This window comes from Pyxicephalus adspersus, chromosome 12 (genome assembly GCF_032062135.1).
Source record: "Pyxicephalus adspersus chromosome 12, UCB_Pads_2.0, whole genome shotgun sequence".
In the NCBI taxonomy this organism is placed as follows: domain Eukaryota; kingdom Metazoa; phylum Chordata; class Amphibia; order Anura; family Pyxicephalidae; genus Pyxicephalus; species Pyxicephalus adspersus.
Window position 1 is genome coordinate 25294251 of NC_092869.1, and position 19938 is coordinate 25314188.

General features: G+C 36.9%; 2 protein-coding genes across 2 annotated transcripts in view; one reads left to right on the top strand and one right to left on the bottom strand.

Moving 5' to 3' along the window:
- CAPN3 (calpain 3) overlaps positions 1 to 7301 on the top strand; it is a 59441-nt gene extending 52140 nt beyond the window's left edge. Inside the window, exons 19-22 of the mRNA XM_072427638.1 lie at positions 1930 to 2008; positions 2725 to 2841; positions 3873 to 3931; positions 4548 to 7301. Coding sequence (XP_072283739.1) covers positions 1930 to 2008; positions 2725 to 2841; positions 3873 to 3931; positions 4548 to 4574 — 282 coding nt within the window. The 3' untranslated portion in view covers positions 4575 to 7301. The remainder of the gene's footprint in view (positions 1 to 1929; positions 2009 to 2724; positions 2842 to 3872; positions 3932 to 4547) is intronic.
- Positions 7302 to 9310: 2009 nt separating this feature from the next.
- ZNF106 (zinc finger protein 106) overlaps positions 9311 to 19938 on the bottom strand; it is a 32147-nt gene continuing 21519 nt past the window's right edge. Inside the window, exons 14-21 of the mRNA XM_072428678.1 lie at positions 19736 to 19852; positions 18540 to 18731; positions 17562 to 17624; positions 17234 to 17353; positions 16336 to 16407; positions 16019 to 16090; positions 13513 to 13659; positions 9311 to 12951 (exon numbers count right to left, since the gene is read on the bottom strand). Coding sequence (XP_072284779.1) covers positions 12895 to 12951; positions 13513 to 13659; positions 16019 to 16090; positions 16336 to 16407; positions 17234 to 17353; positions 17562 to 17624; positions 18540 to 18731; positions 19736 to 19852 — 840 coding nt within the window. The 3' untranslated portion in view covers positions 9311 to 12894. The remainder of the gene's footprint in view (positions 12952 to 13512; positions 13660 to 16018; positions 16091 to 16335; positions 16408 to 17233; positions 17354 to 17561; positions 17625 to 18539; positions 18732 to 19735; positions 19853 to 19938) is intronic.

The following is a 19938-nucleotide window of genomic DNA, read 5'->3' on the forward strand; positions in this document are numbered from 1 at the left end:
AATTTAAGGTTGGTCCAGACAGTAGAAAAGCCGAAAACATAATAAAAGGAGCACACCTAAATTGTTTATGATAAATGGGAAAGTAGATACCAATGTTGTTTAGTTAGTAGTAATTTAGATCACTTACTTAATTCTTTCATCAAATTTTGAAATTATATTTGTCCCAGATATTTCTGGTTCATATTAATGCACTATAAGTGCCTATTTTTTCATCCTTTATTTACCAACCTGGTATGTTTTTCTCCTTTTGGATATATTTTTATCTTATTTGTCTTTTTTTTTATCCTGCATATTATTCTCCTATGACATACTTTATGTAGTACCGTATACTTAATGTACACAATTCCCCTCAGGGTTTCTTTACTGGTATTACACAAGATCCCCTCCCTCGGCTATACTTCTTATAGGACTTATCTATAAATTCTGTTATTTTCCAATACTAGAACACACTACATATGCCCTTTATGTTATTAAAATATTCATTGCCACTTACCTGGGTATTCGAAATTATAACACGGTTATTCTGATATCATGATTGGATATTTATATTGAAATCATTATACAATTACTCTGATGTCATGTTAAAATATTAACAACTTTATCAGTTGTCCCATGAATATCAACAAATATCAACAAATAACAACAAAAGAATCCTCAAAAACCCAGTGCTCAAAAGTCAGAGCCTGATGTGCATTGTAATGACTGAAATAAGTATTTGATTGATTTGATTGTCCAAGGATGTCAGGGACAAGATTGTAGACCTACACAAGGCTTGACTGGGCTACAAGACTATCGCTAACCAGCATGATGAGAAGGTGACAACAGCTGGCGCGATAATTCGCAAATGGAAGAAACACAAAATAACTGTCAATCTCCCTCTGTCTGGGGCTCCATGCAAGATCTTCCCTTGTGAAGTTGCAATGATCATGAGAACGGTGACGAAGCAGCCCAGAACTACACAGGGGGAACTTCGTATTGATCTCAGGGCAGCTGGGACCATAGTCACCAAGAAAACAATTGGTAACACACCGCACTGTGAAGGCCTGAAATCTTGCAGAGCTCGCAAGGCCCCCCTGCTCAAGACAGCACATGTACAGGCCCATCTGCAGTTTGCCAATGAACATCTGAATGATCCAGAGGAGAACTGGGTCAAAGTGTTGTGGTCAGATGAGACCAAAATTGAGCTCTTTGGCATCAACTCAACTCGCCGTGTTTGGAGGAGTAAGAATGCTGCCTATGACCCCAGGAACACTATCCCCACTGTCAAACATGGAGGTGGACACATTATGCCTTGGGGGTGTTTTTCTGCTAAGGGGACAGGACACCTTCACAGCATCAAAGGGACAATAGACGGGGCCATGTACCGTCAAATTTTCGGTGAGCATCTTCTTCCCTGAAAATGGGTAGTGGATGGGTATTCCAGCATGACAATGACCCAAAACACACGGCGGAGGCAACAAAGAAGTGGCACAAGAAGAAGCACATGAAGGTCCTGGAGTGGCCTAGCTGTTCCTTGATAGGGGATCAAATTCTTATTTCACTCATTACAATGCACATCAAGCTCTGACTTTTGAGCACTGGGTATTTAGGGTTCTCTTGTTGTTATTCTGTCTCCTACAGCTACAATAAACCTACCATTACAATTATGGACTGGTCATTTCATTGTCAGACGGCAAACGTACAAAATCAGCAGGGGATCAAATACTTCTTTCCCTCACTGTATGATGATGTTGTAATTAAAACCATTCTCTATCATTCACCATTGTAACGTTCACAGAATTGTTGTGAAAATGCATATATTTTTGTAAGTATTATATATTATTATTTAGGTATTATAATTTACTATATCTAAGTATTATAATATATAATATATGTATTATATTTTTAGTATGTTAAGTATTATATTTGGACTGTTTGATTTTTTTGTAGAAAATATTCATCAAATATGATGCAGATCAATCAGGAACCATCAATAGTTATGAGATGCGAAACGCTGTCAATGAAGCAGGTGATATTTTAATCTTTACTAATAAAGCTTAACTGGTTACTGTGGATGATCAGAAGACAAAGAAGACCTTTGGAGGATGATGTGGAGATCTCCAGGAAAGGGTGACAGAGGTGGAAATGTAACAAGAAAATAATAACAACACAGAGTCATGAAATTAATTTTTGGGTGATTTCTTCAAGAGACCAAAGCATGAAGTGGTGGGAGACTAGGGCATGAATGGTTAAGATCAGGAAAATGGTACAGGTTGGCATGTACAAGGACTGGCATACATGTATAGAACAAATGTTCACATATGTTTGGTTAGCCTTTGAAAGGCTAAAAGCCCTCTAAAAGAAGATACAGGGTTCACTCAAGTAAAGGAAACTTACCTGGGCTTTATGTGTTGAAATGTAAAGTACTTTTGTCTTCCTTTAAAAATGGAATGTAGAAAAGCCTACAGCAGATAATAATAGGGTCTACCTCTGGTAATGGAAAGTAAAAGGGTTTGCAGTAAGGAATAGATAGTACCAGGGTTTACCTCTGGGATTAGAAGGTACCTGGGTCCATGTGTGAAGGTAAAGTACTTGGGTTTACCTATGCAAATGAATATGGATCTGTCTCTGGTTAGCAAAATCTGGCTAACTGTATAATTTCCTATTATCTATGCTTGTTGGATAGACAGAAGACTAATATTATGTAACTTTTTGTAACTTTATGTTATGTAACTTCTTTCCTAGGGTTCCATCTAAACAACCAGCTGTATGACATCATCATAATGCGTTATGCAAACAAGCATATGAACATTGACTTTGATAGTTTCATCTGTTGTTTTGTGCGCCTGGAAGGAATGTTTAGTAAGTTTATTTTACTGCCTGGTAATAGAAGTTCCCATGAAGTTTGTGGTAGGATATTTAAAGCAGAATATTGGTTATTCTGGACTGCTCCTTTTTCATGTGTTACAATATTTCCTCCATATTAATAACAGGAATTATCAACCCCTGCCTCCCCTTTCTTAGACAAATTCTCCCACTGCTAGCCAGGAGCCTGCAAATTGCTTCTGACTTGAGAAAGAGCCCTTTCACTAACTAGGAATTATGGTTTATGGTTTATAGGAGAGCTTATAAGGGAGCTTCTGGACTGACTGAAACCTCCTTTCTACTCTCTACAACCCTAAAATTTATATTTCCCCACATCGAGTGGTTCATAGTTAGCAACCAGTTGAGCAACCTAAGTGAAATGTTAGGCTAATTTCAGTTGGCCACAGTGGAACCATTTTGTGCCAGTGGTTGCATTTAAGCTGGAGTTGTGGCACAGTTTCTGGACTCAACTTTTTTGCATCTAGCCACATGGCTGCTTCTCTTGATCTAGAGCAAGAACCACATCGCAAATGTAAGGGCAACATGCAAGCACATTGACCTGTGATGTGGTTTGCTGCTCCTGGGTGGACAGCAGCAATTGTCTATGAACCTGCAGTCTTAGAACACACATCTGAAAGAGCCCTTAAACTTTAGAGAGCCATTGACTGGCAAAAATCAAATCCAATGCCTGCAAAAACACAGACTGAGCCTCCAACCATCAAATAGTTCTATAATGTGACAAATGTGACTGTCCCCACAACCAATACCTTGGCAAGCCAATTTTTTTGCATTTCCATTGCATAAAATACAATGCACTTCTAGATTCTAGTTTTGGCACAGTGTAACAGGTCTGAAGGTTTTTAACGTCCCTTATTCCATAGCAGGTGACTCGATAACAGTTAATCTTTTAAAATCTGTAATATACATGAAATTTTTTCTTATGTCTAGAATGTAAAATCCATTATCATCCTTTGCTTATCAAGGCCCAACAGCATCTTTTACCATGCTACATTTTCTGTGTTTTACAGGAGCATTTCATGCCTTTGACAAGGATGGAGATGGGATAATCAAACTCAATGTGTTGGAGGTAAATATTAATATTCAGCCTCATGAAGAGCCACAAAATTATTTTTTAGGTGTATGTTCACAGTTCATAGTTATGTGTACAGTGAACAAAAAACAGCAATATTTCTGACACATGAGAGAATGATTTAGGAACACACGGTTTTACTTTATTTAGTTTAACGAGCATTTGCTTTGAGGAAATGGAAACAAAATGTATACCCAAAGTACAAGATTAACAGTACATTTTTTTGGGGGGGAATATTAGTTTAGGTTAATGTATTCTTCATCATATAAGTATAAGGAATGTATACCTTCAACTGAATAATTTATATAAAATAAAGCCTTTCATTATTATGGATAGACCAAATCTCTTCCTGATCCAGAAATACAAAAGGAAGCCAAAAGAAATCTGATCTTTTTTAGTTGTACCTTGAACAGGTGTCGTCGATGGGAGATTTCCTCTCTAATCTGGTGTTAGTGATAACTAACATTTAAGCTTCCCCTCACTATTTGTCCTGGTCCCAGGAAATGATGTGCAGAAAAATTCAAACCCTTATCACTTTTACCTTAATGCATACTGTATTATGTGACATTAAAGGAATGACAACTTTATTGATCTCAATTTTTTTTTTTTGCAGTGGCTACAGCTCACTATGTATGCCTAAAGTCATCATAAGCTACACTGACCTCAGCTCCTGTCGCTCAATAGCCCTCATACAAGGACCGACTCAGGATCTCTGTTGCGCAGAGCAAACCTTTACCTCATCAAACTTAAATATACGTTCAATACCAGTTTAATGAAACCCACAAATGAATCAAGACCGATATGGCTGACTTGTATAAGCAGTCCTGCAGCTTTTTAGAATATTGTCACTTTTTTTCTTTCCTATTTATATCACCAATATAAATTATTTCTTTAAACTCCAGCTTCAATTTTTGGTTAAGCCGGCTAAACACAATTAAGATGCATCAAAACAGATTGGGCTTGATTTAATAAGGTTCTTCAAGATTGGAGAAGATAGATGACCATAGGAGAACCTGGGTGGTCCAGCAAATTGTAATAGATCTGGTCCAGGATTGAAAGTATTTGTCAACAAATAGCAAATGATTTTTAGGAAATCCATTACAGGTTTGCTGGATCACCAAGGTTCTCACAGGATAGTCTTGGTGTGCTTTAAAAAAACAGGTCCATAGTATGGAAGTTTGTCACAACCTAAGTATAAAATCTGACCCTTCATGTAAAGGAGGACACTTAAGCTCAGGGCCGATATCAGATGAGAATCTGGCGTGTGTACAGTGCCCGTGGACCATTGTCCGAATGACCGTCCTGGGGGATCCACGGACCATGGACGACAAACTATCCTAATGCAAGGGAAGGGGGAGAGTGCGCAGCAGGGTGCTGCTCTGTCGTTCTTCCCCTCCCCTCTCCATAGAGCAGAACGGTGCTGTATGTACAACACTCATTTATGCATCGTGCAGGCCTTAGTCGTTGAAAAGGATCGTGAAAGATCCATTCCAATGACAATAATTGCATATGTGTATGTAGCTTAACTCACCTGAGCTCTCTAATCAGCATGTAGAATGAGTGTTGCCAATTGCAAAGCTATAGGCCTTACTCGGTAAGGGATGTGTCAGACCCTTACAGGGAGAGACAACTGCCTTCGTAAATGGACCCTTGTCTGCAGCATGGCAAGTTGTAGACTTTTTCTACTCTGGGTGCCTTTAGAAAGTAGAAGTAATTCAATTATAGATACAGCAAAACAAAAGCAATTTATTTAGTTGATTAAAGTTAAAGGTTTCATTGGGCTTTAATGAAGACCCCAATGTGTTGCATTCCCAGAAATGGAAAGTGCTTAATCTTTTAATTTTTTTTACACTGTTGGCTTTGCTATACAGTAGTGGTGGACTTTTATAGACTCACAACTGAAGATCAGAACAGCAGAGCAATAAATCATATAATCAGTAAAAGTTGCAGGAGGGCTGATACAAGCTGGGAAAATGTTTTGGATGTGGTAACTAGCAACAAATAAAAACACAGAAACCTATACATAGTAGATGGCACTTGTTGTTAGATGACAATAATTGGCTTCCTTTAACCCTTGAAGAAGCAAGGTCATCAAAGACGTGAGCGTCAAGTGATGGTTAGTCCTTCTAATAAACAGTTTTAAACGTCAAGTGATGGTTAGTCCTTCTAATAAACAGTTTTAAATGTTTCTTGGAGTTAAAGACTTTGACATCAATACACAATGGTTTTGTGACACCCTGTAGTATCTTTTTTAAGTGGAACTCCATTGGCACAGCTAAACACACCTTCGCCTTCCAGTACTGCAACTCAGCAATGTCGCCTATCAAGTCTGCTCATTGAACAATATTCTAACATTAGGGGCTCTCTCTGTGTTCTTCTCCTACAAACTTGCATAATCACTTCCCCTTCTAGTCCCTGAAACATTTTAAGATGACTGTATTGTATAATTCAGTCAAGCTTGATTGGATTACAGCGTCTATGTATATGACTTTCAGTCTGGCATCTGGTGTGGATGGTAATACTCAAAAGTCATATAAAGGTATATCTTTGGTATGAGTAAAAGCATAATAACAGTTTATGCAGCCAACCCAAGGGAATTATCTAGCTTTTAACCCCTTCCATCCAATATTGACAATTTCTGTGTCCTCTATCACCATCCCCTACATAGAGGCTACAGAAGGTCCACCATCCTAATCAGCAATGGCAGTCAGTGCTACTTAACATACAACACAATCTATTTCTACTGCCCAATAATGCACCTAGATGACCTCTAACATTTTTGCAGGCCCAACTTTTAATCCAATCTCAGATCTATAACAGATGAAGGATGAAGAGGTGATTTTGTGTCTACCCATCTTCACTTTGCCCCTGAGTGCAAATATGGCTGGCAATTGTAGCTTGAGTAATTAAAATAGCATCATATTGCCATGATGTCCACATTTTTGTAGACCCTTTCCTGGACCAGTGGCATGGCATTATTACAGTCTGTAGGTGAAGAGTGTGGTGGGAAGAAACTATTCCAAAGCAATTTTAAGATAGTGGAAGGTACTCAATACATATTCACTTTTTTTAACGCCATAGGCAAAAAGTGTGTTTATGTTGGAGTTCCACTTTAATACAATTATGGTATACCTCTTTCAAAATAATAAAAAGTAGAAATTTGAAGTAGTGAAAGATAAACACCACTATGACAATATTTGCCCCTCGCTTTGTATGTTACATATTTTTTTGTTAAAGATATACACTTTTAGTGTGTTGTTTGAGATTTAGCAATTAAGGTGTGACATTTCTTAACTGAATGATCCATTTTGTATGTAAAAATGACACTAGTCCAGTACTATTAAACACAAAGCAAGTCATCCTTGTACCACTGTGTCATGTTTTGCACTTATTTGCATTTTTTGTAAGTTTGTGATGTGTTTGTGTAACTTTTTTCTTATAAGTGTAATAATGGATACCTAAATGCTACACATTATCGTCTCCCTAAAATATCTTAACTTTTCTCAGTAAGGCGAAGTTTAATAGTAACCAAACATATTTTAGATTACTGTAGCCTCATCAGTGACAGATGAGAACTAAATAGTTGCTGTGATTTACTTATCTATTTTCAAATTCATCTGCTGTTCTGATATCAAATGGGCAGATGTCTCCTTGAGGGCGATGGATTGAGAGACAACTATCAGCATGCTGGGACATAGGCAGCTTCTGATTCAACTTGTCTGATACATCTTTATGCAACTCATGTTAGGGATACATCCCCTGGCTGGTAACACAAGATTACCCAGGGAGCAAAATCGAATCGAATCGCCTCCTGGTCTTTACCAGAACAGCCCAAGGGGTTACGGGTTGTTAAACCTAGTGACGACTACTTTGCTGCCAAGGTATCACTAGGTTACCCCCAGGTTCTTGCTACCAAGGGTGACTGGGAATGGATGGCTTCAGTGTAGGGACAGCAGCAGAACAGGTAATAGGAAAGCTTGGTAACAGCAGGAGATGCAGAAGCCACCTGGCTGAAGTTTAAACAGTAGGATGTACCGAGAGCCAAAGTCAAATCAGGCAACAGACAGTTCAAGGCCAAGACAGCCCGAGGTTGGGGCAGGCAGCATACAGTCGTGGTGAAGACGGTCCAGAGGGCAGGCAGTACTCAAGGTCAAAACGTTCTGGGTTCAGGGCAGGCAGCAGGCAATATTTGTTGTCAGAACAAGTGGACAGAGCAACAGAAAACAGGAAGAGAAATCAGGGTAAAGTTATGGTCAGTGTCCAAAACGTCCAACAGGCAGGATCCAGCAACCTGAACCTGAGTAAAGAAACTTTTAAAGCTCATATAGATGTGTGAGGCATGTGTGTGGCAAAAATTCCAGTACAATGTTGTGCATGCACGCATAGCTACACATCTCCTTGAGCAACAAATAAAGGGTGAACTGTAGGCAAAGAGGAAAAGTGATATGGTAGCAATTCAAGTTTATTTGTATTCCCCCTATGACCTGATCAATACATTGTATTAAGCATCAGGTAGAGAGTGAGAAGACGCTAATCATAAGCAAAAGAAAAAAAAAAGGCATATAGGTAAAGACCAAGGTGTCAAGACCAAACTTACATCTCAAGTCCAGGTGTGATTAATTTATCTGGATCACAAGTTGTTAAGCATTGTGTGTGTGGGTCTTGCAATCGGTGAATGGACAAGTGGATTTGGAGTGTACCTCATACAAATTGCTGAAAATATAGAACGTAGTTCTGGAATCTGAGAGACTGCAGTAATCATGGATTTAGGTGAGTGGCTATTACTGGGATGTGTGAACAATTGGGCATGTCTACTTTAAGGATAATTACAAAAATAGAATCCACTATTAACTAGTTTTACTATAGCTATGTTCAGACTGCCAGTGAGGTTGCGGTGAGTTACCACCTTCTCTTGCCAGTGAATCGCTGCCTCGGGGAAAAAGTTACATGTATCATCTACCCATGGCAGACCTATAGAAAATGAATGGGGGTGGAAGTGAGAGGTTCAATACCCCCTACTGTCGCACACTATCAACGGGCAACTCCTCATTTACAAAGCTAAATGACCAGTAATGGGCAATGGAAAGGGTCACTTTTTTGTTGCCTAGGACGGTTACTGTAGGCAACTGCTTTAAATTTAGGTGTCACAAACAAACTCATCTGTCCTGCTACTAAGATGTTAGCAAAATATGACTAAAAGTTGATTTGTAAAGCAGTGAATCTAACATTCACTGAAACATTCCCAATTGGAGAATTTTTCAGGATCACGTGTTTCAATGTTTCAGCAAAGGTCAGATTCACTGTTTATAAAAAGACCCCTCAATGTTTTTGAAACAAAAAAGTTTAAAAGAATACAAGAAAACAAGTGAACAAAAGTAAATTCATAATGTTTTATTAGCTCACATTAGCCCTCAAAATACCAAATCAATCAGAGATTTGTGAAAAGAATGCAAATGAGAAATGAAAAGGACTATGGAAACAAAGAAGTAAAATGATGGAACACAAATACATAAAAGCCTGAGAAGGCAATTCTAAAACATGGCACTTTTAGTAAGGGCTTAAGTGTTGTGCAAACTTCAACCATTACCAAGACATTTTATGAGCACTTAACTGGGTTCAATATACACAACACAGTTTTTGGTAGAAGGCAAATCAGATTTAAACATTTTACCATGTTAATCCACTTTTCCATTTGCAAATGTATTACTATTTAAAATGTTAGTCATTGGTTTTTTGGGGCTCCAGAGCCAGCACAATAGACATAAGCAGAGAGTAGCACATCCTCCTTTACAAATTGTAGTGATAAATAAGTGGAGGCAATGGGGATGTTCAGCTCTGCACAGCTATTGGCCAAGTATTTTTATTTTTAAAGAATAGGTAAAAATATTTCTGACTAAAATAGCAAGGGTGAACATTTACCATTTGTATGCTAATTTGGTTGAGATTGGTCTTCATGCCAGCTCTGAAGAAGTACTGTACATGTACAGTAGCCCACCATGTATACAGATTATTAAAGTTCTCTTGTGTAGAACAGTACCAAGAGACCATGCCAAAAATACACAGCACACAAAAGCCGTGTAATCCTATAAATAATATATTGGTGACAAGTTCTCCCTAATTATGAAGAAAAGTATATTAAGTACATTGGTTTCAGTAACTCACAACCAAGACCAAAAGATTTAATAATCAAAAGATAACGTCCGATTGGTTGCCAGTTACAGCCATCAATGCTCTTTATTCCCGTACAGGACAGCTGTAGGTTCTGCATAATTTGTCCTATGAAGAAATATCTGAAAAAAGGTATTTCCAGAACATACTCTTGATTTATTTAGATGTGTACACTGATCCTAGGTAAAAATAAACTAAAATAACACTGCTAAATATAACTTTGTAAAAAGTCAGAACTTTGCTGTTGTCAGGAACTGTAAAGACATTTGCCATTTTTTGCTGTCCTGAGGAATCAAAACTCATAAAAACAAAACAAAATACAGCCAAATATCATGCATACACAAACATCCCAACAAACTCAATGAATTCATAGTTGTAATTCATAGTTGCACTCATACCTAAATGGAAGGTTGATTTTAAGGTTTTTTTTTTTTTTTTTTTTTTTTTTAATATACTTTTGTGGACTCCCAAAAACACACATTCAATCCATGGTTAACCGTAACATCACACCTACCTACCATCACTGCAGACTTGAAAACGATTTTCTGTTATGACTATTTTATTATATGTGACACTTTTCATACTTGTCAGTGGCAATAAAATACCTTAAAAGAAGATCTGCATAGTAAGTTCGGTAATCTCTTATTCAAACAAAAATCAAACAATAAAAGTGCCACCTAAAATATGACGAGGGCCTGTGCTTTACATATGAAGCGCACTGTGCCACATTTGAAGACCGTCTCTCTACAGTTCTGTACACAATTCTTGTGTCTGGGGATACTAGAACTTTATTGCTTAATAGACTTAGTAACACAACACCAAAGCAACCATACACAACAACACAAAAAAAAAACATTATGGTGATGAGAAGGACATTCAAGTTATCCCCACATACTGTAAAGTCAGCATTGGTATGCCCATGTTGCTGTGAGGAACCATGCCATCAAACAGCATATGTATTGCATTGTCACAATAATACTTATAAGGGTTTATGCCATAGCAAATTGTGAGGAACAATGAAGTGCAGCAACCCATAGGAACCAAATTTGATATCTATTTGGATTAAAGAAGAATTCTGAGTCTTTATCTTCCTCAAACCATCTGCAAACCATCTGATCAGTAACTCCATATTTGCTGAATTGATTGCTTTGCTGCAAGGAGCCAGGCCGCTATTGTTTACAATACAATATTGTTCTTTACATTATGCCATGAAATAAAGCTCTAAAAGGGGAAACCATACTTTTCACAGATGTAAATAATCCTATCAATGGGTATCAATGTGTTAAAAACTGTGAAAACTTCAATTCTATAATTAGTTAATGATTATGTTATCTTTTTTTTTTTTTGCTGTGAATTTTACTGTTCTTGTCTATCATTGCAAGTCAACAGGTCTGACTTTAATAAGGGGGGAAAAAAACTGCCAACTCGGCTTATCTTTAATAATTGCTTGATTCAAGCGCACAGGAAGCATTTCTTGCATTTCTGGCAATAAACAAAACATTTACTGTACTTGCTAAAATGATCTTAGGAAAAAGGTAACCAATGCAACCACCATTTTTGATACATGGTAAGCTGTATTTTTGTTTGTGGATTTAGAAATGTATTTCAAGTTTCACAGTTCTTAAACAAAGACCCCTGATGCTCACTAGAAGGAGTAGTAAAAACTCTGTATAATAAAGTATAGGTGGTATATAAAAATCACAATTTCATGAATTATTACAAATGTCAGAGCAAAGTATGCAGTTTGCAAGAAAACACCACAATTTCCCCTTTTCCTAATGATGTTTTCAGGATGAAATTTCAGGACGCAAAGCCCCAGCCAAGTCACTCATTCACTACCAACAACAGTATATTAATAGGAGAATAATTAAACAATGAACCAATTATGCAAACAAGTTAGCCACTGTTTTTCCTCAAGGCCAATAAAAACAAAACTTTGCCTCTGCACATTGACTCTATTACTGGTCTTTGTGTGCTAATAATTCAGACAACAATAACAAGGGGATCCTAAATAAAAGTTGACAGAACCTGTCTGATGTTTGTAGCATTTTGTGCACAATAGGCGCTGAAAGCTGTTTTTTCTTTCATAAGTTGTACGTTAGGAAGAAATAAAGCAGTTTTAGCTTTTTTTGGCAGTGACAAAAAAAAACGTATGGACTTTGAATAAATTCATTTAAAGAGGAACCCTTGATACACATCTATTAATGTCACATTATCATATTTCACATTAAAGTTCTCCACTTAACAGAGCCTTTAAAAAAATATTGGAAAAATGAAAATAAAATAATTAGTGCCAATGGGGAAAAACATATCTGTTTAGTGGAGATTTTTTAAAAATAATTTAAATGGTTTGTAGAATCTCTTTATTAATAAGTGTAAATAAAATGTAAAAAGGCTCTCAATTTCTTCTATAAAAATGTAAAAGTGTCCATTTAAGATTTGTACAAGGATTTGAATGAAGGTATATAACACAATAGATTCCTTCATGCTGTGCCCACGAAGGGGAGATCAAGAAATGTAGAAAAATATTTTTTTGGTAACATAACACTGAAAAATTCACCGTTTAAAATGAAATACACGGACTTGGGCTTAGGAGTGACAAAGACTATCGATGTAGAAGCTATATGAGCTGTTGCTTTGTGCAGTCTGTAAGTATGGGAGACATAAGACAACTCTGCTCTTCAGTTTTCAATACTAAAGAAGGAATCTACTGTGCATCAGACATTCTGAGTTGCTGGTAATCTCTCCATGTTGCTTAAAAAGAAACTTCCCAATATGGGAGGTAATGTGCTTCATTTTGTGTTCATTTGGCTGTCTTCCGCATGCCGTTCAATGTGTCCTATTGCGTCCTATGGAGAAAAACAAAGACATTCTTATACTGTATATAGATGTAGAACCCAACAGACTTAAAAGTCTGGGAACCAGTGGTAACTAGGTTCACAGCAAGTGTAACTTAAGACTAAATGGAAAAAAAATATGCATTTAATGCATGCAGTCAGATATTTAGAAATCTGCACATGTATCTATTTGTACATCTGAAATACAAACAGTGCTCAGTGTATTTACTCAAAAGACAATGGTACCTTTTCTTACTTAAAAACAGAAGCTTCTTATCTGGTTGTACCAATCCTACTAAAAAAATCTCCACATCTAAATAAAAAATGATCATTTACACATATTTGAAGAAAACACTAGAATGAGTAGGAATAGAGATCACTGGAAAATTATTTATCAGAAACGGGTCATTTGGAAAACAAGAGAAGTCTGATCAGAGGTTGCAGAACAGATCATTTGGCAATATAAAAGCAGTTGTAACCCAAAACACACAGAAATTTTAAATATTTAAAAGGAAACAAATCATTAGAAAAGATTAGATCATCGAACAACATTGAAATGCTTGTGCAAAATACCTGCTTGGATCCTCGCCGAGCTGTGAAGACACCATCACAATTCTTCCATCTGCATTTTAAAGTTTGGAAGTTGGGGTTTGTGTGATCATTTAGTAGGTGTTGCTTTAGATGTTCGACAACACCAAAGACAAGCGAGCATCCATGCCACTGTGAAGTAGTACAAATTCATTGTTATTAATATTTTATACAGTGCCATACAGAGTGGCAACTGAATGTTTTCTGGCACATTACACTTTTATAAGAGGAAACTTTGGAGGTGTTGGGCTAAAACTAGGTTTACTCTTGGAGGGTAAAAACTGTACTGTCATTCATGAAAATACATCGGGGAGGTGCTGCTGACACAATCCAAAAGAATCATAAAAGAAGGAACATCACACAATCTAAAATGATCAAAAAAAGAGAACATTTTAAAGAAACAATCCAGTGTATTTAAGGGCTAATAAAATACAAAGGAAAATAAAACTAGATTGATGATACACTCTGAAAAGTTAAGATGTGGGATTGGCTACCATAGCTTCCTTCTTACAGATACTTATGCTCTGTTTTTAAACTTTAAAACATATTCAAGTCCATACCCAGTCCAGCCCAATTTTTATTACTATGTTGAACTGATCCTTTCCTCCTGTGTCATTGTTTGTATCTGTCAGTCATATACTACCCCTATTTAATGTACAGCACTGTGTGATATGTTGGCACTATGTAAATACGGTTTATTAATACTAACCCTAATAAAAAAAGTTTTTTCAGGAACCTCAAATGTATTAATTTGTTTCTGTTGGCTATGCCATGATGAAATTAAAAATTATGGACCATTACCATTGTAAAATGTCTCTATTAATGAACACAACAGGTAGGCTATTTCTACAAAGGGCACGTTTTGCCAATATACCTTGGGCATCACCAGGAATTCAATCCAATTAGTAACCTCACGTATAGTACACAGAATTTTACTTTCAAATATTAAATCTGATCCTGTAAATGTCTGCTTTTTTTACCTTTGTGGTTGAGTTTTGCCATCAATATTAGTTCACCTTCTTTTTAGGGGACTAGGCTGTGGTTATTTTTGTCAGGTGTGTGACATGCTATGTGGGGGAGCACGGCAGTAAGTGTGCTTAGTAGGTCTTCTGTCTCTGCCTGCAGACTCAAGGACTGGTAACATGACCTGATAGGTCTTAGATACTAGTAGAGCTTATTGCAGGCAGCTCCTTGCATCATTCACCACTTATCATGAGAACCGAATCACACACCAGACTGGCTTGACCTTATACATAAATATATGTAGGTCATTGCATGCTTGTTTCTGTTCCTCAGGTCCCCTGCAAATTGAAAATTGGTTGTCCTCTCCTCTTCTCAATGCCAAGAGAAAAAAGCACATGCAGTAAAGCCTCTTTGGTGAAGTAAAACATTAAAAAAAATGTATTTGCTGTGAGATTTAACTTAAGATTTTAGCCTAAATGGGAAGTTTTACATGGATTTCGTCCACTCAGGAAACTGCATAATAAGGCTTTCTTGCAACATTTATTCATCAAAAATGTAATTTCAGCTGTTTTTCAACCTCCTGGCTACTTGCTGAACAGCTTTTTTACACCTTAAAGTAGAGCTGCCATAGTCTCACCCTCTTTACTGAACTTGTTATGTCAGTCACTAGACAGGATATGTTTTCTGCTCACATATATAACAAACTGCTACTTACTAATCCAGACACACGTCTCTTTGGATAGGGGCTACCTCTGTCCCTACACAATTTCCAGCTATCACTTTCAGATTTTAGTTTAGCCCATTGGCCTGTATCAGACACAAGCTACCTATGTGTGGGCTACAAGTTGCATTTGGAGCACACAGTAATAGTGACTGAATAGAGAATACTTTTTTTGTGGGTAACACCCAACTAACTCCAGTCAGTTGCACTCCCGATCAAGGATTCTTTCCCTGCTAAAACAAGTACATTTTTACACAAACTGTCTGTCACTCAACATTTTGTGGTGAAACTTTCATAAAATAATTTTAAACTTACATAAAATCTTTAGGTGAAATGGTTGTTTACCCACAATTGTTTTAAAATAACATTTTTTCATCTTTAAAAAAAATCTTTACACCAAAGTAGCTTCTTTCAGTGCTGAGCATGAAAAGTGTACCTGCAGTGAGGAGAGTACAATCTTACTTTGGCTGGGGACCAAAAAAAATTGGAGCTTTACCCTTTAATAACAGATCATATTTCGTCGTAGCAGAGACGAATACCAGTAGATGTATCCTAAACATGATTTAATAAACAAAAAGTTTTTTTTTTTAATAACTGGATAGATGTATGGGGTACAACTGATCACATGTGACAGATGTGCAAAACAAAGAATTTATTGGACTATAAACAGAGGATTTATAAAAATATTATTCCTTATTGGATCGCTAATGCAAATCCCTATTCATTTACTAGACTGGGCTGTATTCTCAGTCATGTCAGTGGCCCCTAGCTTAAGATAAAAACCCATGCTGTTTAAATTGTTCTTACCCAGCAACGATAATTTTTCATAAGGTTCAGGTGCACAGCTTGGACACTACCATCATAACAGCCGGTGTAGATCTAAAAACATGGAACAAAAATAATTAAGAGAGCTCTAGTTTTTTTTAATAGTAAAGTGGAACTAAATCGTTAAAATAAAAATACAGTTTACTATTTTTCTTCTGTGAATTGGTGACATTTGCAGAAATGTCAAAACTAAATGTTTTTTTTTTTTTATATATACCCACAACAAAACTATGTATTATAAAAGTTTAGAGTGATTTAATGAAATGATCTAACTGAATGGTAAATATCTTACAACTTACCATGCTTTTGTAAATGGTCATGCACATGATCATGTCTGAATATCCTCCATAAACTTGTAACCGGTCATGTGACTACATAAAAAAAAGACAAAAATGTATTTCTGTTAAATATAGACTTTTGCACAATCCAAAAATAAATTGAAACACAACACGCGTCTTATATAAATGAGTGACAAATGACAATGCCAATAGCTAACTACAACTCTTAATTTAAATTTCAAGAAACAGGCTGAGCTTAAAAGCGTACCTAAACTCAGAAATTTCACTTTACATAAAGGGTTGACAACCCTTTTATGTAAGGGAAAAAAAATGTTTGCTTAGGTTTTTTTTAGTGCAACACCCTTTTTTTTAAGGGTGCAGCACCGCCCACTAAATGAATGGGAGTGCAAAACCTCCCGGGATACCTACGTCACGCATGCCAGAAAAGAGAAAAGTTCTTTTTCCAAACTATGTCAATCAATCTCGTGCCTGCGTTGGGTGACGTAGGAAGAAATACAAGGAAGAAGAGGCGAAGATGGCGCCGTCCGGCGCCAGTTCAGAAATGGATACCGGGACGACACGGGACCCGATGGAAGACACCACCTCTAGACCGAAAGACTGCTGTGCGGGGTTGAAGGTATGTGTATTTTTTTTTTGTTTTAGGCACTTTTGAGTTTACTTCCTCTTTAAGCTCTCCTAGGTCTATCTGAGAAGTAATAAAGTTCTGTGAAGGTATACTGTATTACCTTTACCAACAAAATGAACTACTAATATGTAATATTAGTAAAAAAATATTATGTAATATTTTATGTTTATTATGCCAATAAATGAACAATGTTAGTAAATTATGGCCATAATAAATAAAATGATTACAAGAAAAAAAATGTACATTTCCTTTATATTACAAACAATCTCTTACCTGCAGTTCATAGACACGAATAAATTTATCCAAGCAAGCTGTCACCATAACTTGCCCCAAGATGTTAACTACTGTAACAGCATGGTTGTGACCTTTGTAGATGCGTACCAGCTCCCCTGTCTATAAGAAAAAGAAATGACAATGAATATAAAAACAACAAAAACAGCAGCAATGCTTTTTAGATAACAAAAGAAAAAAAATATTACTGTGCAGGAAAAAAAAGGGACCACACAAGCTGGGGTTAACAACATGAATTTCCCCCAGGTAAGATTTTACCAACTTAACAACTATTCTAGAAAACAAACATGCCCAGCCATAGTATACTCACATGGATATTGTGCGCATGGACAGACTGATCACTTGATCCACTGAATACTAGATCATTGACAACCTGTAAGAAAACAGATAATGATCATGTACTCACAGCCAAGTAATATGAAACAATGTCAAAGTAAAAGAATTGCAAAAGTAAAAAAAAAAATCACAAAGATGGGTGGACAGAGAGGTAGAAAATGAGACTACAATCTGTTAATGCAAATATTCTACCAGTTCCAGATTCCTTTATTAAGTGGCCACAGAAAAGTAAGCAATCAGTCTAAATGAAACCTGGGGAGGGATTAAGGAGAACATTGCCAATGTTGCCCTCCTTGGATTTTAATATATTCTCAGCTGTAAATTAAGCTAGAACGTAAGACCCAAGGTTTGAAGCTATTAGGTCAGCACAATAATAGGCAATGGATATTTTTAGTAGTCAGTAATGGAAAACTCTCTTTTACCACTCTCTTTTGAGTCCATGAGGTGAACAGAAAACCAGAAAAGATGTGGCAACAGGCACTGCAGGTAACCATATTTGCCTATGGATATGGCAGCAGTGCAAATCTTCCAAAAGCAACCTGGTGGTCAGGAACTGCACTGTAATCTGCTGCAGATGCATGCAAAAAAAGGGTTCTCAAGTTGGGACTGCAGTGGAGCCCATAGCAAAATGCTGTAGCTCACAACAGGTCTGAAATGGCTAATCCCAGCTGTCATTTTAATAACTGATGTGCATATTGACACTGGTCTCAAGCCACGTGAACGGCTTGGCAGAATTCACAGATTTAAAAAGGATTGTCTGATACAGTGAAGGGAATACAAGCAGAGACTATTTTGCACCTTGCATTAAAACACCCAGACAGCATTAGGTAATTGCCCTTTAAAGACTATTTTCCTAAATCAAATTAATTTGGCTATTACGCTATTCAGAAAAATCCATAAAACATATTTTTAAATGTGTTTCTAAAAATATGTACAAAAACAGTTTTCTCACCTTCATACAGAGGACGGTTTTTGTGTGTCCTTCCAAAGTGCGCAGCAAAAGGCCATTACGGGCATCTCGAACACTGATGGTGCAATCGTAGGAGCCAACTAGCAGAAGTTTCCGAGCACCTTCTTGTGCTGTTGCCATGCAGCTAACTGCTCGAGGCCCATGACACTCAAACATATCTATCTGTGTGTTGCTCTAGGCAAAAAAAAAAAAAAAACACAAATATTACAAATCAATAGTAAAACAGCATTACCATTCAAGAATGAAGTATACATAAAGTAAACAAGATTCTGTAGTGTATCTTTAACACATGCATTGCAATCGTCTGTTTTGATTTTTAGAAGGAAAAAAAACAATTGAATAGGCAGTAATGATAAGCAGGAACTGTTCGTTTCGAAAAAAAATTTGGAGCAGGGACCAACTGTGGCTGTGTGTGATATATAGGTTCTTTGTGCAAAAGCTAAGGAAATCTTTAAGGAAATCTTAGCATGGTTAGGTATTAGAGCTAAAGCCTTAACTGAACCATTATCTATAAAGACATAGCATGCAAGGACTTAGGAGTAACTACATTTCTTTTTTAAAACACAACACCCTGCAAAAGGAACAACAGTGCACAAAAGGGGATAAAGGCATCACACATAGAAGTGTGATAGAAGTGAATGATTCTGCTGCTGGGTGTAGCCTTAAAAGCAAAGGATTTGAGGAATAGGTGGCAGGACAGCTAGTATTTTATTGCAGGGTGTTTTTTTCCTGAACCATTTTCTCCCCAAGGTAATAAAGAAGATTGTGGGTGCTTTTCATACAGTCTATATCACCATCAAACATTCCAAGTATACAATTGATTCCCTAGACCAGCCATCTTGACATTTTTAACATGAGGGAACCCTTTGGTGAAACCCAGCTATAAATCCTATAACCACAGGTAACAGTACATTAGCTTGGTGGTCAGTAGGAAGAATGTCAGCCTTACAGATAAAAAAAACATTTATTTGGTGTGACTTAGGACCTAAGAAACACAAATTGCTCATTGTTTAAAGAACCCTAGCAACATCTGGAGGAATCCTAGCCCTACAGCCCTAGCCTGTAGAGTTGTATGACATGCAGAAGACACCACGTATGACTCCTACATCAGCAGATAGGGCAATATATTACAAACTTAAAAGAAATGTATTTTAAATTGTACAACAGAGCACACATACCTTGATGGAAAAAGTGACTACTGTTCCGTTGGCAAGACCTGCATATAGGATCTTCCATCGTGAGTGCAGACACAAGACTCGTTCTCCAAGATCTAAGACGTCAATGCACTCTTTGGTCTACAAAGACATGAGGGTGAACAATATAAATTCAGCAATTAAAAATAAATTACAGATGTCTTTAAAGCAAACTTAGCAAACTTTTC